At 38.6% G+C, this 17,131-nt stretch overlaps 3 protein-coding genes across 3 annotated transcripts; 1 reads left to right on the top strand and 2 right to left on the bottom strand.

The window, feature by feature from the left end:
- Window positions 1–2,711: 2,711 nt before the first annotated feature.
- LOC308406245 (casein kinase II subunit alpha-like) lies at window positions 2,712–9,154 on the bottom strand. The gene is made up of 15 exons (XM_080897142.1): window positions 9,061–9,154; window positions 8,248–8,339; window positions 7,848–7,921; window positions 7,519–7,647; window positions 7,313–7,424; window positions 7,117–7,218; window positions 6,976–7,026; window positions 6,813–6,872; window positions 6,617–6,700; window positions 6,407–6,517; window positions 6,191–6,292; window positions 4,687–4,787; window positions 4,447–4,595; window positions 4,255–4,344; window positions 2,712–3,564 (listed from the first exon to the last, which is right to left on the bottom strand). Exons 4-15 carry the CDS (start codon window positions 7,617–7,619, stop codon window positions 3,449–3,451), a joined length of 1,179 nt encoding a protein of 392 aa, XP_080753268.1. The 5' UTR covers window positions 7,620–7,647; window positions 7,848–7,921; window positions 8,248–8,339; window positions 9,061–9,154; the 3' UTR covers window positions 2,712–3,448.
- Window positions 9,155–11,140: 1,986 nt separating this feature from the next.
- Window positions 11,141–13,368, top strand: LOC308405546 (uncharacterized protein). Its single transcript, XM_080896216.1, has 11 exons — window positions 11,141–11,224; window positions 11,364–11,425; window positions 11,509–11,547; window positions 11,629–11,676; window positions 11,829–11,876; window positions 12,008–12,058; window positions 12,147–12,185; window positions 12,294–12,692; window positions 12,777–12,815; window positions 12,917–12,988; window positions 13,185–13,368. Exons 1-10 carry the CDS (start codon window positions 11,217–11,219, stop codon window positions 12,973–12,975), a joined length of 792 nt encoding a protein of 263 aa, XP_080752342.1. The 5' UTR covers window positions 11,141–11,216; the 3' UTR covers window positions 12,976–12,988; window positions 13,185–13,368.
- A 132-nt stretch (window positions 13,369–13,500) lies between these two features.
- On the bottom strand, window positions 13,501–14,565 carry tyrobp (transmembrane immune signaling adaptor TYROBP). Its single transcript, XM_080896217.1, has 5 exons — window positions 14,469–14,565; window positions 14,336–14,356; window positions 14,099–14,242; window positions 13,931–13,998; window positions 13,501–13,809 (listed from the first exon to the last, which is right to left on the bottom strand). Exons 1-5 carry the CDS (start codon window positions 14,503–14,505, stop codon window positions 13,753–13,755), a joined length of 327 nt encoding a protein of 108 aa, XP_080752343.1. The 5' UTR covers window positions 14,506–14,565; the 3' UTR covers window positions 13,501–13,752.
- Between the last annotated feature and the right edge of the window lie 2,566 nt (window positions 14,566–17,131).

Raw genomic sequence — 17,131 nt, 5'->3', positions numbered from 1 at the left:
TTGCCTCATGATTAACATTTGGCCTCTTGACTCTGCACATGCAATGGAGTCACCTTTGTGTGTAATATGTACCTTTGTGAGCCCTCTGGGAACATCCAGTGCACCTGTATGGGATTATCTTTTAGTAAATTTCACTTTCTGTAAGGGGATATGTACTCACTGGTCACTTCATTAGATACACATTTTTAACCCCTTGTTAACAGCTAATGAGCAAGTCACATGGCAGCAACTCAGTGCGTTTAGAAATGTAGACCTGGTAAAGATGACCTGCTGAAGTTGAAACGGAGCATCAGAATGATGGAGAAAAGTGATCTAAGTGGCTGAAAGCGGCATGGTTTTTGGTGCTGGCCTGATTATTTCACTAACTGCTGGGATTTTCCCCACACAACCATCGCTAGAGTTTACAGAGGATGGTTTGTAAAAGAGAAACTATCCAGTGAGGAGCAGTTCTTTGGGTGAAAATGGTCAGAGGAGAATGTCTCAAATAAACGCCTGTTTCAGCCAAAGTATGCAGAAGAGCATTTCTCAACACACAGCATGTTGAAGACTGAAGCACATGGGCTAAATCTACACTACTGGCTGCCACGCCTGTGAGCTAAGAAGAGGTGCAGTCCCAAGAAGTAATTTCCGTCACCGAAATTGCTGAATGCACGGGGGAAGGTTTAAAAAGTGTATTGACATTAAAAATGTCTTTTTCAAGAAAGATCTGGCCAAGATTGCAGTAGAAATTGCAACAAGTATAACCCCACCATTCTGCAAAGATATCTTATGAGCCAAAAGAAGATTGGACTGATTGTAATGCAGCTACAAACACACAGAGTGATGAAGATTAAACAGATCGTTCTTTATTTTATATATAAACTCTTCATAAATCCTGCTGACTACAGTCTATTTACTAAAATATGCTAAATGATTACACATAAAAAACACAATTTCTGGCAGTTAATCAGTTGTTGGTATAACACATGAAACTGAAAAGAATATGGCATTATCAACATGAAAGCATGGATCCATCCTGCCTTGTATGGGCGGTTCAGGCTGCTGCTGGTGTAAGGGTGTGGGGGATGTTTGCTTGGCACATTTCGAATTATTGTTTAACTGGCACAGCCTACCTGACCATGTCCATCCCTTTATGACCACAGCGTGCCCATCGTCTGATGGCTGCTTCCAGCCAGATAACGTGCCGTGCCACAAAGTTCAAACCATGCCGAACAGTTTCTTGAACATGACAATGAGTCCATTGTACTCACATGGCCTCCATAGTCACCAGATCTCAAATGAATAAGCAACTTAATGTGATGGAATGGGAGATTCTCATCACGGATGTGCAGCCAACAAATCTGCAGCAATTGCGTGATGCTCTCACATCAACACAAAGCAAAAATCTCTGAGGAATGTTTCCAGTACCTTAATGAACCTATGCCATATAGAATTTTAAGACAAAAAAGGGCTCAACCCAGAACAAGCAAGATGTACCTAATGAAGTGGCCGGTAACTATGCAAGTCATGCTGACTCACTCTCAGGTTTGCTGCTGTTGGTTACAGCATGATCAGGGCTGTGAATGCAGGTCCTTCCCACGTTTTAGACAGAATTAAAAACAAGCAAGCAAACACACAGAAGTCTTAATTAACAGTAATGTGAATATGAGTTGTGTATAATTATGGCATTGGATAGTTTTACTAATGTTTCTTAAGGTCAGCTATTCAATAAATCTCATATATAGCTTTTAGCAGGTTTGTAGTAGGTAAAGGGAAGTAGAGAAGTGTTTTTATGGTTTTCAGGTCCACGGGGGAAGTGGTGGCCTCCGAGCAGCCTGAGGATAGTTTGGGCCTGCTGTGAAGTGTCAGTTTAACTAGTGACATAGCAAAAAGGAGCGAGTTGACAGACCCCTCTGAATTCATAAATCAGGTGTGACTCTCTTTCTCCATGCTCCCTGCACTAATGGCTTGCTAAACTTCTCTCTCTTCCTGGCCTTTGAAAAATCTGCACTCACACCACAGTTTGGAGACTAATGTTTGCTTTTGTAATCTGGACAACCTTCCTCCCAATGCAAGGTTTCAGCATTAGGCTGTTTTTGAACCAGTAGTGAAGATAACCATTACACATTTTCAGTGTAACTGGACTGAAAAAAAGGACTATTTCTCTATTTTTCTTTTTAATAACAGCTACCCAAACTATGACTAAAGTGACTTCTTTTAGCCACAATAATCATATATTAAAAATAAGATATTGCCAGTTATAAAAACATGGGGTTAGCTTCCAAAATTAGCAGCCTGGTGATGTTTTTTCTTTTTTTTCATGAACAGAATGGCCTGCGATAGTCAGAAATCCCAGCCTAATTCATTGTTTTATTCCACGCTTGCACTGGGGCGTGGTCCTCGACAAGCTCGAACAGCTCTACCTGGTTCTGAGAATTTTATCTGACAAATGATAAGAAAAATATAATATGGAAATAATCTCAAGGGGTGTGTGTGAGCGATTACATATGTGTTCATTTGTTGCCGTCAGGTATTTCGAACCCTTACATTCTAAAAACACACCTATATCCACTAGTCCATCTAAAGGAAACCTAATATTAGGTGTAAATATTCATTCAAGTAAACTTTTCTTGCAGTAAACAATGACTATGGTGTTTCCATTCATTGACACATACCTACATGACCAGCCTGATGTACTGGTGTATATTCAATAACATGTAGGGCCTGCAAAACCCTGTTTAAATTGTTTATTTTTGAAGTTGTTTTCTGTAGGTGATGACCCCTCCCAACATAAAACAAAAAAGTTACAAAATTGTCTATAATCAAAATCATGTGTAAGAGACTTCATAAAAAACAAACATGAACACATACATACACATACAGAAGTGAAGTAACATAAAATTGGCAAACTATTGACCCTGTGAAACTCAGCATTGGGTGCATGCAACCTGACAGTAACTGTAGAATATCTACAAAAAGTCCAATTAAAGAACGATAGCGTCTAACAACTTCAAAACACCTACAACTCCTGCACGTTACATCGTGTGCGACCAGCGAGCGCTGTTGGGTGGGGCGCGCCAGATTCCTGACTCTTGTTTCGTGAAGTCGTGTCAAAGGTTCACAGTGTAATACAGCAGGATCCCCGTCAAACAGTTTCAAGAGCAAGACTGTATATTTGAAACATACAAAATAAATTTTTATTATCCATTCTCTTCAGGTCTACATCTCATTAGGATTTCTAGACAATAGCATTGTCAAGTAACACACCCAAATTAATTTCTAATAATTCTGACAGGTGCAACAATACATTTCTGTCAAGTCCAGGTGTCAAAATAGAACTGAATGTGAAAAGCAATTTAAATCTTCTTTGTTATTTTTCCAACATAAAAGGGGGAGCCATGGCCCTGGGTCGTAGTGAGAGCTACGTGGGTCATGGCCGTGGGACACAAACACGGGTGAGGAAGTGGCTTCAGGGCTGGGCCCCGGTGGCCGCTGGGACTTGTGTGGCCAGGGTGTTGGGGGCGGGGATGACGGGTGATCCAGCAATGTTAGCCATGGGCTGTGTGGAGGACATTGAGGTGATGCCTAGGAAAGGAAGAAGGATCATTAATCACCCAGAAAATGCACAATTACAGAAAGGAGGGAGATCAAAGAACGGGCATCACGATGGGCTGGATCTTACACCACAAGTAAAAATATTCATAATCACAAAGTTCAAGCCAGCTAGAATAATACAGGTGTTTTCAAAATGTTCCATAGTTATAATATACAATCAGCACACATCTTCGTACACACGCATGCTGTTAGGTTGCTTCAATTTGTTTCAACTGAACTTTTCTATTTTCAAAAGGAAAAAGTGTGAAGCTGTCCAGGTGCCATTCTGAGAAAAGTAAATATGAGCAACTCCTGCAGAGCATGCCTTAAACGCACCTGCAGCTGATATTATTATGTACCAAAGTTACCTGATGCAATCTATAAGAAATGTTGCCACATTACTAATCAGAAAATCACAGCTCTAAACGGTGATGTACTTTATTAATGTTTTTTAACACCAGTGCATAACTTTAACTGCAGCCACTGTCAGCAGGTGCTCCTTCAAAAAAAAAAAAAAAAAAAAAAAAGTCAACAAAGTCACACCTCTACTTTACAGTAAAGGGCTAATTATAGATATCTAACAGAGGTCATCTATCTTCTAGATAATTCTTTGCAAAAGCATCGTGCAGCTAGCAAGACTGTTGTCTGTAAGTGCATGCCACTTTGAACAAGATTACTCACCGGCCATCATACTTGAGGAGCTGACTGGAGTGGAGCTGGCAGCCATCCCTCCAGGAGTGGCCCCCCTTCCCTGATCTTTTACGATGGGATCTGAGAACAAACATGTATGTAAGCAACCACAAAATGTTAAAAAAAAAAAAAAAAAAAAAAAAAAAAAGCAATACATGCAGAGACAGGAAATACAAGACTTACAGAAGTAAGGATGATCCATGGCCTCTCTGGCCGTGAGGCGGGCTTGATGGTCGTAACGCAGCAGTTTGTCAAGGAAGTCTAGAGCCTCTGTACTGACTAGGTGCTGGTTCTCGCTGTGCACAAACCTTTCCCACCTTTTGCGGGAATGCCTAGAGGCAAACAATTGGCCATTGAGATTTAGTCATAAGCCAAAACACTCAATGGATGCTTTATTATGAACAAGCAGCTATGATCTTTTACCTTCCCAGAATGTCATTGAACCGTGGATCCAGCTCAATGTTGTACTTGTCAATGTAGTCATACAGGTCCTCTGTGCCAAGTACTTTTGCAATTCGCACAAGCTGCAAAACAAAAAAAAAAAATACAAATAATAATAATAAAAAAAGCAGTTGGATTACATGAAGCATTTGTTTGACCATGGTGTGTACAGACCAATAATTAATGGTGGGAGAGTACAAATACAGGACAACACATTTTGTTATATTAAGACTGGGCATGTTTGACACTCATTCTGTTCATTCTGCTTTTAATCATAAAACTTATCAAAGCACGCTTAAAGGAAAATAATTTAAAAACCTGATGATAGTAATTATTTAAGAATCAGACATTATTTTTATTTAAAAAAAAAAAACCCAAACAAACAAAAACATGTGAGCACAGAGTGGAAGTAGTACAAAGTGAACACTTGAAATATAAAATGATGAGAGAAAAAAAACAAAAAAATAAAATAAAAAATGAAAATTTGCTACATCATACCAACAAAAAAAAAAACATTAAAAAAACAAAACAAAAAAAACAAAAAAAAAAACCATACAGTTCCAGTGGTTGATTTTCTTATCAGTCACACATATTTCCAGAAAATAAAAGCCCACGCGAATAAACGTGTAATTTAACCTTTTACTGTGATTCAGTATTTTTTTTATTAGCAACGACCAAAGGTTTCCTATTTATCGATGGTGGTTTACTTCAACTGGGTGGAGCATCTAGAGAAATGATTAACTGATCGTAGCACAGTCATCGTTATGATAGCTTTTCCTTTGAAAGTATATGAATCAACCTTGTGACCCTTAAACTGGTTTGAAATGCTACGACTGTTTCAGTAAGTAAGAAATACCGATATGAATCATCTGTCGCTCGCTGCATTTTGATATTATAATTCAAGAAATGGAATTATGCTAGATGAATTAATGCTGATAAATACAACTGAAAACTGCATTAGCAGGTGATCGAAAGCTAAAATGTACAAATAATCAAATATGGAATACTAACGTTTTATAAGAGAGGTTCAATAAAGGATCCTAACTATTTAGTTACAATAAAGAGGACTTGATGCTAGGCTTCAATTTAATGGACTACTTTAGCATCTTGACCTTAGTCCTAGTGTAGATAAGCAAAGCTTCTAACATAACTGACATTACAGACGGGATTAAACTGTGTCATGACGTACGTCCTTAGATATGGCGTCACGGCTTGCACCCTTTGTTTTTTTCCTGGTTCATTTAATACATCAAGCTGGCACAAAGTTAAGAATAAACAAACCCTGAAGCAATCGCTGCTGGTTTTCCACACAAGGTTATGATGACACCAGCGCCTGCTCTGAGAATACTAGTGTGACTGTGTAGAAAATAAAAATACTCTGTATTGTGGGGAAAAAAAAAAGCTCTGCAGCTCTATTTTGGCCATAAGGTCCCTGACCACACTGACAAGACTATATTTAAAGAACAAAAACAAAAAAAGATCATACCTGATCATAGTTGTCATGACCATGAAAGAAAGGTTCCTTCCTGAAGATCATGCTGGCGAGCATGCAACCCAAACTCCACATGTCCAAGCTGTAGTCATACATCTACAAATAATATAAAGACGGGCACTGGATTGAAGTGGCTTCCTGACTTGATTATATATTGAACACAGACATTTATTTGCCTCTACATGCAGATAGTAATATAAAGAGTTTCACCTGGTAGTCTACCAGCAGTTCAGGTCCTTTGAAGTACCTGGATGCCACTCTCACGTTGTATTCTTGGTTTGGATGGTAGAATTCAGCCAAACCCCAATCGATTAGACGGAGCTGAACAAGAAGAACAAGTCAGAATATGCTGCAATAACTGTATCGGGCTACAAGCCTAAGCAAATGATAATGACAATAGCCAACATAATAATACAATACCTTTCTATGTTCATGATCAATCATTACATTGTGTGGCTTGACGTCTCTGTGCATAATTCCCATACTGTGGCAGTAATCCAGAGCCTGCCATTAAAATTTTTTTTAAAAATAAATAAATAAAAAGATATATATTGATCTAACGTTTCCAATATAACAGAACAGCTGGTGCAATCCACATGTACGAAAAACTGCTTACCTTTAAGATTTCGTACATGTAGAACCGTATGTCAAAGTCGGACAGAGTTTGATACAATTGCTGTAAAAGAATAAAAAACAAAACAAATTATAGGCAGTTTGGGGAAAAAATAGTAAGATTAACATTTCAAAATTAGCAGTCCACAAAAACACAACATCATTACCTTGAAGTCTGTGTTGTTGACATGTTCAAACACCAGAGCTGGGGTCCGTGACTAAAAGAAAAAGGGAAATGTGTGTTTTTGCAAAAAGTCTTTCGCGTTTAAAAGCCTCGAATTATTTTAAGTAGAAAAACAGAACATTACCACAGGGTCCTTGACGATATCTAACAGTGAGATGATATTTGGACCACCCCTCAAATTCTCCAGGATCTTTATTTCTCTCTTGATTTTCTTTTTCTTGACAGGCTATGGACAGGGACGAGGTCTCATGAGGCTTATAAAATCTCAACTGAAGTGACAAGGTGAAATCCACCAACAATCAATCGATAAACATCCATACCTTCAGTATTTTGACGACCACTTTTTCATTGTTTGTGATGTTTATGGCTTCAAACACTTCACTATATTTGCCTCTCCCTAGTTTTCTGACTAGCTGATAGTCGTCTTGGTTGCTGGGGAAAATTTTTTTTAAAAGTCAGAGTTAAAAACCTAAGGAAAAAAAACAAAACTAAACCAAGGTCACCAACAATAACCCCTTTTCCTTACCCCCATTCAACAACATGGGACTCATAGTCCCAGTATTCCCGAGGTCTCTGTGTGTTTACATCAGGGTAAACTCGAGAGCGGCTTGGAACAGGGCCAGACATATTCTACAAAGGGTCTTCTCTAAATCTCCTGAGATGAGACAGAAAAAGGACAAATGATATTATACAATAAAGCTCTATTAAAATCACAGGGGCACAAATGTGCAAGACAAATACATACTGATGGTTACATAAGCATTTTTGAGTACTGGTTTAGCATTCCAACTGTTATAAACAGCCTTGTATATAAAATGTTGGCCAAATATTGAAATATAAGACAGCACAGCATACCTGGGAGGTTTCCAGGATAATGGTGAAAGGTGAACTGAAACAAAGTTGGCTGAAATGCCTCTACGGTAAGTAAGCTACATAGGAAAACAGACAAAAAAAATATACACATATATATATTGTTAAAAACCATACCAGTTCTTGGCATTTATTAAATATTACAGGAAGAAATGATGAGCAATGTGTAGCAAAAAGTTTAAGACATATTTAGACTCAATGGTAGCCTGATTAAAACTTTCAAAAGAAAAATGTGAATATTCCCCACACGCTACAGAAGAGCAGTAATAATATCTTAAGTAAAACAGAGCAATTTTAAAGTAAAACAGACACGTTTAAACAAAACTAAGGATAGCCCGGGGATGTCTAGTGTGTGGAAATGTGCTGGCGTATAAAATGGAGCAACCTGAATGTTAAATGGGGGCATCCAACCAGTCTAATCAGGAGGTACGGGGTTCAATACAGTCATCACTGGGGGCTACACCAAGCCAGTATCTCCTGTTGAAACGGGGCAGAAATGTAGGTCAATTAAAATCAACAGTATCAATCAGGAAAACACGAGCAGTGTGCTAGCCAACGTACGCCAACCACTATATAACGTTATTAAGGTTATGTCAAATTTACGAGCACACGAAGAGCATCCAGTCGACAAATGATCTATCTGCTACGAGACACGCGTTTAGCTGGAGCCAGTTTGCCCGCTTAATACTTTGATGAAGAGGTGAAATGTGCGCACAAGCCTTCTGTGGCCCCACAAGGCCTACTGTGGAGCTAAGAGATAGCCGGGCAGCTGGCTTACATGCTAGTTAGCATTAGCTTCGCCAACTGCAGAGTAAAAAAAAAAGCCGGGTACAAAGTCACAACAAGCTCTCGACCACACTATGGGTCTGTAACGGAAAGAAAATAATAATTCTGCGTTAAAGTAGTAAAACGACTTCCCAATTGCCCATTATTAAAGTGGAACTTCACAAAAAGCTTCGAAAAAATATATTTCTTAAAGCTAAAAAGTGCTAAGCTAACAAGCTAGGGGAGTGAATAGCCAGCTTGGCTGGCGAGGCAACTGGCTGACAACGCCTTGAAAAAACACCCTTGAATCACTGTGATCGAACAGCAGAATGGCGTCGCGGCTGTGTTACTTATCCATAGCCTTTCCTCGTGTGCATAGCACCCACAAATAGCTCTAAACCAACGAATATTTGCGATTAAATAACCCGATTACCTCTCAGCGTTGTTGGGACGTCAATATGGCGATGCTCGAGATCAAGAGCTTAGTGCGAACAGCCTCTCCTGCAGGGGGCGCTCTCTCTTTTCCTTTTCATAGGGAGACTGTAACTCAGTCTGCCACCAACAGGTCTCGCTAGAGGAGGAAACTTTGATCCGGACGTCTCTGTAGTTAAAGCTTTTTAGTTTATTTAAAACTCAGTGTTCGGTTCCACAAGTAGACTAAAACATCCCATCTGTTAAAAACAAGTAAATGTATGAATATAAATAAATGTATTACTGTGTGCATAATATTGTATTTTGGCTTTCTTGTTTCTATTTTGTTTCTATTTTGTTTCTATTTTTTTTTTTATTTTTTTCTAATATATCTCTAATTCATTTTTTCTTCCTGTACCTTGTGCTTTTGTAACAAGTGAATTTCCCCTGTGTGGGTTTAAGCAAGGCCTATGCCTATATTTATCTGAGCATCACAAACGGTTTACTTAATTCAGTACTGTTATTTTCACATCTGACATCGGGAAAATACCTAAATAATAAATGTAATCATTTAAGGTTGAAATTTGATTACTTTTCTTAAAGTGACCCAAAATACACGAAAATAAAACTCAAATATGACCTTCATTCATTGAGATTTTTTTTAGGTCCACTAATGTGCGTCAAATCAAGGAAAATGTGTAGTAGGGAATTTTGAAACTGTGAAAATGTACATGCCATGTTTATCTATCACATGAATAGTCAGTGTTTCCTCCACATTTGCCCAGGTTTCTGCAGACAAAGGAACCTATTGGTCTTTGAAGGATCACGGTGGAATCGCCAAACAGCATCATAGTAAAACATCAGGGGGAATGATCATAAGTAACAGAGGTATGAGGTCTGAAATAAGGTGGGCATAGTGGTAGACTGGTTAACACTGTTGCCTCAGTGCAAAAAGGTTCCTGGTTCATATGCTTGCTGTGGCATCTCTGTGTGGAATTTGCATGCTTGATCTACTTCAGTGTATCTAGAGTGGGGTTTTTTCCCCCACAGTCCAAAGACTGTCAGGTTAATTGGGGATTTTGAATTTGCAGTCAATATGAAGAAGATAAAATACTTAAAGTGTATGGAATAAAGTTCTGTATAAATGTATAGTTAAAGTGTGAATTATAGTAAGACGAGTGATCATTAAAGCTATACTAAATATAAATGTGTGTACCAGCAGATAACACATGTGAGAATATCTAACAATAAACAAACTGTAATCCATCTATTCTGAACTATTGAAACAGAGATTAAAGGAGGGAATGCGGCAGAACAAGATTATAATGGCATGTGTGTGATTGACCTTTTATTGCTGCTTTGAACGCACAGACAAGTTTGCAATAAGCATTCTTTTGCTCTAAGTGTTCATTAACATTGAATAAATATTGATCATCTGTGAAACAATATTTAAGGATAAATCATTCATTTATTAATGCAGAACAGGTTTTGTATATATTCTAAATTGATCTGATCTGTTGTTCAAAATTTGTTGTAAACTTTTACTATGAATTCAAAATTGATCTGAATCATAATGTGAAAGCATATAGATTATGAACAATAAGGGTTAAATGTGATTTACATAATTTTCATGCTTTTAATATCATTGTGGTTGTACTGTAGAACTAGAGAAAGAAGGGATATATATGAAATTGCAATCTAAATAGATTCACCTGAAATCTTGCACTCTTCATGACATTTGTAGAACCACAATGAATAAATGGACAATGGAGAAACAATACATGTTCTGTGGCCATAGAATAGCCTCAGGGGCATTTCTCTGAAAAAAAAAAAAAAACCAGCCACCTGTAATTAACACATAAATGAGGGGAAGACCAGTGGCTTCTGTGAATGTTAAGAATGATTGTTGTCATACTGAACTGAAATGAATAGGCCTTTGTAAACATATCAGAGCCTTTAACCTAATTGTTGCTCCTCTACGTGCCATTCACGCACTGTTCAACACAAAGAAACAGTCTTTGACTAAAACTCGATTGGATACTTCTTGTGAGAATCTATAATTAACTAAGGCAAGGCCTATTAAAGGTCACAAAGCGAGACAAAGCAGCAGCACATAAAAGCCACCTAACTGCACCCTTACTGACCAACAGTGGACAGACCCAGGACCCAAAGTCAGCAATGAAGATGTAAGTCTGGATGGATTTATTTTGCATTTTAAACTTCTGTAATTAAAGCTACTTTCATGTACTAGCCACAAATGAGATATTGCATTAGTTTTGATATAAGTATATATTTTCTAACTGAAATCTTGAATAATTTTTTCAGCCTCTTGTGTTGCCTGCTCCTGCTTCCGTTTTCAGATATGGTGGTGGCAGCTTCTATCAAAGGTAAACCATTGAAAGAGAGTAAATAATTAAATATTGTTCAGGAAACTGTTAATTTTGTAATAAAATTCAAATCTGTCTAACAGGGCAATCCCCAAAAGAAGATGTGTTAAGCTTTCTACATGGTAAGAACTATTCATGTCGCTAAACAATGCTTGTACCATTGTTTGAAATGATCACAAGACTTGTTCATTGCAAATTTGTAGATGCACTAGCACTTACTACAGAAAGGACCACACCTGCAGCCGTCACAGGTCAGTGCTTCCAAATGTAGCTTTCAGATGTACTCACATCCTCAAATTACTTTTGGTTCTCTATAAAAAAAATCCTGAGTGCATTAAAGAGAACAGAAACATTTCTAGTAATCGTGCTGTTTTTGTTGTTTACTTTTACTTGTTTAATGCAGCACAAAGGACCCCTCTATGTGGCACTGTGAATGAGCAAGACTCAGACGGTACACTTTTTTGTTGTTTCCTTTTTCATTTTTAAAGAGCATCTAAAAACACACTGAACAAAACAAAAGAACTCAAACAAACAAAAAAGCACAATTACTTTTTCAATAAATGGCTAAAAATTCATTCACAGATATGTCAGATGCCAAATCTACAGAGAGCTCTGAAACCAACAGATGTTCAGGTACGTGAGCAATTTGGATGATGTGCAAATTTAGTAAAAAAGAATGTAATGCAATATCAGTAAACAAAGACATTTTCTAATATTTCAGAACCTGATGCGTTTGACAAAAATGGAGATGAAAGCAGAGGTGCAGTGCTTTTAATCAAAATTATTAGCCAATTGAATCAAACTGTCTGTATCAGTGCGGTGAATGTGGTGATTCAGATGGCATAGCAATGACTTCCATTCTTCCTAGATGTATCCAAAGACCTTGACAGCGATGAGATCATGATTCCTGGAGCTGTGGCAAAAAATGAGGCTCCGTCAAGGAAGGTGACTGTAGTGGGCAAAGACGGTATGGCAGCGATGGATATGACCAGCAGCCTGGTTCAGGACCATGGGAGCAGGGAGCATAGTTTGAGTCAAGGAGAACTCCAAGCAAGCAGAGACAGTGAGGAAGGAGGGATAACAAATGCTTGGGAGGGTGGCGGTCAAAGCACCAATCTCCAAAGGTGGGCCACACGAGGAAAAGTTAATGGGATGAGTGGTATGTTGGTCCATGGCCAAATCAGAGAAAGGCCAAATTGGGGTAGTTTGGAAGACAGCAGTGACAGCCTGGCTGGAGTCAGCACCAATAAACAAACGGACTATGATGGTAAGACCATATTCTGTATGACATATTTCCAGGAGTTATGCTGTGAGAAATAAAAAAGCTATACAATTGTTAATATTCCCACAGAAACCAGAGAATATATGAGCTCTGAAACCTATCCAGTTGGTAAGAATTTGTTGTTCTCTTAATTACTAATGTAATGCACACAGTGACTGTTTCCAGAGGGTTATATCAGTGTTTGTGATCCTATCTTTTCTTTGCTTTAGTCCCACAAGAGCACAGGCCCAGCAGCTTGCCCATTCCATCCAAGAGCCATGTCGTTTGATGAGCACACAGAGGTCAGTTTCCTCTGGATTTGAATCACATTTCAAGTATAACTCCAAGTAACCAACCTGACTTAGAAAACCACTGATGCCACATTGCCCGACTTAATTCCTCACATTTCCTTCACTTAAGATGAACCAGTTTTCTATATCTGGCTTGTGTTCCACATGTTCTGATTGCAGTTTTAACATTTTTCCTCTCTATTTTCAGATTGCATGTCTTCCTTATGAATCACGGATCACTGTCTGTTGACTCAGGAGACTCAACTTAAGACAGTTTGCTTCCACATCCGGATACTGCAGGGACTTTTTCTATCCAAAATTAGATTTTCAGCACACGTTTTTGTTCTCTGATCAAACAAACAAATGTAAAAAATAAATATGTTTTGATTTAACCTGTGCTGGGTGTGTTGGTGTAAGCTGTCAGAGTGTGATGAAAATAAAGCCAACATCAATTAAATCATAAATGAAGCAATGCAATTACTTTTGAAGACTTGACAGGATCTGTCTGAGCCAAAAATCTGGTTTTAAAATGTAGTTTCATTTATTATTAGTTAGATACAAATACATATCATAAAACAGCCTAAAACAGGAACGTGAAGCAGCAACGATTACATTTAGTGCCAGGCAGTACTCACTGAATACAACATCAATCAATTAATGCAGAATAAACAAATTATTTGCGAGTAAATGTGACAAATCTTAGTTTATATTTTACATTGTGGAGCTAATTACAAACAGGACACTGTCAGCACTTTGATACTTTTTATGTTATTCAGTCATTTCCTATAGTGCCGAAGTTCACTGTAAACATCTGACTGGACTCCATGTAACTCCTACAGAAAAGTCAAATCAATGCATCATTGTAATACGTATAATATACATTATATGTATTGTTTTGTTTCAAGTGTGTTTTTAGTTAGTCATTTTTTATTTTTAAAAGAGTCTATACATCACCTGGTATGGAGATTCTGTGACCTCTGTTGCCATTTTCTTTGAAATTGATGATGGTACACTTCTTTTGCCTGATAGGAGATTTAGAAGTGTCAGGTTAATGCCCATTTGGCATAACACCACTAGGCAAACATACACATGTAAAGAAAGGCACACGAATACAGTGCTCACCACTGTGTGATTCCCATTCCCTCTTTCTCCTCTGATGAGTTGCAAAGCAAAATACAGAAATAGTGATGAAGATGGTCAAGATGATGTCAGAGGCAATAATGCCTATTACAGATTCCATGTTTATCAGGTAACAGGAACCACATTCTGTTAAAACAAAAAAAACCCCAACAACATATGATTGAAATACAAAAGCCAAACACACACATCATACACGAGCAAAGAGTTGAAGCTAGATACCTTGCTGTCCTTCTGATGAGCCTGCGAGAAAAAGAATAAACGAACCTCAGGTTATAAAAAGAATCGAGGGTAGTCCTGTGTTCCTTTGCTACCATTGCTATAGATGTTCAAAACCAAAGTATACGCTACTCACCAAACAACGAACCCACAATACAGAGAGCATCAGACATCTTCTAAAGTTTTTGGTTTCTGGTCTAAGAGGAAATGAGACAAGGAGGGTGAGAGCCTCCGGTCCTTCTGTTCTCTTTCGCTAGGCTCTCGCACCTAGATATCGAAAGGTAGAAGGGTTCTCTGGTAAAGGGCTGTCCACAGGGAGCGTTGTCAGGGTGTCAGGATTCGTGAGCATATGACTCTGATAGCAGGAGGAGAAGTGAGTCCACTCAGAGAAGAGGAAGCTGGTGGTTCTGTTTTTGCCACATTTCTGTGAGGAATGCTGCTCTATAAAAAGAAAATATTTGACTTTAATCCTTTAATTTATTTTAATTTTAATTTTTAGCGATGTTTTCATAAAAATAAAATCTAGGCTAGGCAAAGATAAGGAGCTGTGTGAGGTCAGTTTCATTACACCTTCAGTTTCTGCAGAAATACGTGTGATGGTATCTCTGTATAGAGCGTTTCCGCATGACCTGTGGTTTAGTGCGAGCGGTTGGCCACAGTAAGAGCTACCTAGTCTCTGAGCCGCTTTAAAACCACCGGTTTATCTATAAGTCGGGTGTACTGTCTGTAAAAATGAAAGCTTCACTGTTATTGTCAAGCAGATTCCCACATTTAACCAAATATACACATTACTGTTCCCGTAGTAATTAAGAGGGTTAGTAGCAACTGGGTGCTGCGTTTCAGGACACCCAGTGATATATTGAGCACAAATTCAGAATCAGTGAGTGTATGAACATTAAAACAAGACTTGTGTTTTTCATGTTTTCAGTATCACTATTTTGCAAGACAAATTCAAGCATTTTGACTGTTTCTGATAATTATCAGTGAAACATCCTTGAAGTTTTGTATTTACTTTCACTTTACAGATTTAAGAACATAGTGTGAGTGTCTAACATGAAGGCATTGAAACAGAGGGAGAACTAAGTTAGGTGTTGAGTGGGGAGAGCAATTACTGGGGAAAAGGTGAACACTGAATTTGCGGTCTTATTTGCAGGAGGAGAGCATGGAGCTCTGAGGAGGGTAGCCAAAACTTGAGCTGCACACGAGTTACGCGGTGTCATGTCAGAAACTGAAGGCACAAGGAAATCAAGGCAAGTAAAGAGCATAGACATAAAGATACGAAGCAATGAGGCCTGGTTACCACCATGAGGTAGCTGACAAACTGGCGGAGAGTGGATGACTGCGCTTAGCTATTGCCTCGCTGATTGCTGTCAATGGATGGGAGGTGAGCAAAACATGGAGGTGTTGACTTAATATGATCCAATATAGCATGGAGCTAGCTTGCGTGATTTGAGAGGAATGCCTCTGGCAGCAAGCCCTGGTGCATACTTGGGGTTTGGTCTTCTCAGCCGATCCCCGTAGCAGCGCTGTCCATCAGCGGTCCTTAGTAATGCTTCCAGAGTCCAGGTCCAAACATGTCGACAACTTTCGATTTGACCATTGGATAGCCGGTGGTATCCGGTGCTAAGGCTTACTTTGGCTCCCAGGGAGGTGCAGAAGGTCTTCCAGACCTCTGAAGTGAACTGAGGACCTCTGTCAGAGACCTTATGGAGTCTGTGGAGTCTGAAAACATGAGCCACAAAGAGCTTGGTGTTTTCGGAGGCAGAGGAGAGTTTGTCCAGAGAGACAAAATGGCCTGACTTGGAGAACCTGTCAACTGCAGGGAGAATTACGGACTGGAGGAAACGGGCTCGCTGGTAGCAAAGTCTAAAGTTATATGTGACCAAGGTCTATGGGGGTGGTTAGTGGTTGAAGTAAACCTGATGGTCATTGATGGTCATTGAGTGCTGCTTTTGTTTTGTGCACTGGTGGAACAGGCAACTTTATAGCCTTTAACATCACTTTGTAGAGTTCCCCACCAAAAGTAATGTCTGATAAATGGGGGTGACAGGTGACATGTGAGCCCAATGAAGTGGAGACATAGCGATGATCAGGTGGCTCAGAGCATAAACCTGAACTGATGTCTTATTAGGTGACACTCTTGACCTTTATTCAATTACTTAGAAATTAATTACTTGGAAGACTGTTTTTAAAATATAAAACAAAATAAATAAAATATAAAATATAAAAATAATTTCAAATACACTTTTTTACACAAACACAGATTAACAGGGAAATGTTGCGTTGTGTAACATTTTCTGTTAATTAACAAAGAAACAGGCAGCAAGGCATATTTGCTACATATCACCGGAAGTTTAGCTTTAAAAGTTGACATCATCCACAAAACTGTGAAAGTAAATGACTCACAAGGTAATAAGAGACGGTTGAAAGGAGACACTGTACATCAATCAAGCACACTGTGTACTTGAGATCAGACACATAAGTAAAGAGATATGAAATCACTTTGGTTAGCATTTTTCATTCTGTGTTTGCCTGAAAGGACAAAGTGGAGCCATGTTAACCACACAGCGGAACCACGCTCCAAATCTAATCATGTCCTACATGTCTGAAATCTAATCAGGTCTTAAATGTCAGCTACAGAATGACCAAGTAGATGAAAGCGAGAAACAAACAGAAAGTAATGAGCAACCGAACAATCTGTGAAGCTATACAATGTAGAAAAACAAGACTAAGTTAACTGGCTAAAAACCATATAAATGTGTTCTGTGAACATGTCAGAAGATGAAATATTCCTCCATC

This window comes from Rhamphochromis sp. 'chilingali' (assembly GCF_963969265.1).
Source record: "Rhamphochromis sp. 'chilingali' genome assembly, chromosome: 11".
NCBI classification, from domain to species: Eukaryota; Metazoa; Chordata; class Actinopteri; order Cichliformes; family Cichlidae; genus Rhamphochromis; species Rhamphochromis sp. 'chilingali'.
Note: the sequence above shows the minus strand (reverse complement) of the source record. Positions and strands in the feature narration are given on the sequence as shown.

Coding starts and splice junctions, on each gene's coding strand:
- LOC308406245 (XM_080897142.1), bottom strand. CDS start 7,619: ATGTCTGGCCCTGTTCCAAGCCGCTCTCGAGTTTACCCTGATGTAAAC. Junction 4,596..4,686: donor TTCAATGACATTCTGGGAAG/GTAAAAGATCAT, acceptor GTTTGCCTCTAG/GCATTCCCGCAAAAGGTGGG. Junction 3,565..4,254: donor CTCCTCAAGTATGATGGCCG/GTGAGTAATCTT, acceptor TTCCTTTCCTAG/GCATCACCTCAATGTCCTCC.
- tyrobp (XM_080896217.1), bottom strand. CDS start 14,505: ATGTCTGATGCTCTCTGTATTGTGGGTTCGTTGTTTG. Junction 13,999..14,098: donor GGAATGGGAATCACACAGTG/GTGAGCACTGTA, acceptor ATCTCCTATCAG/GCAAAAGAAGTGTACCATCA. Junction 13,810..13,930: donor TCACAGAATCTCCATACCAG/GTGATGTATAGA, acceptor ACTTTTCTGTAG/GAGTTACATGGAGTCCAGTC.
- LOC308405546 (XM_080896216.1), top strand. Junction 11,548..11,628: donor TGTGTTAAGCTTTCTACATG/GTAAGAACTATT, acceptor GCAAATTTGTAG/ATGCACTAGCACTTACTACA. Junction 11,677..11,828: donor CACACCTGCAGCCGTCACAG/GTCAGTGCTTCC, acceptor TGTTTAATGCAG/CACAAAGGACCCCTCTATGT.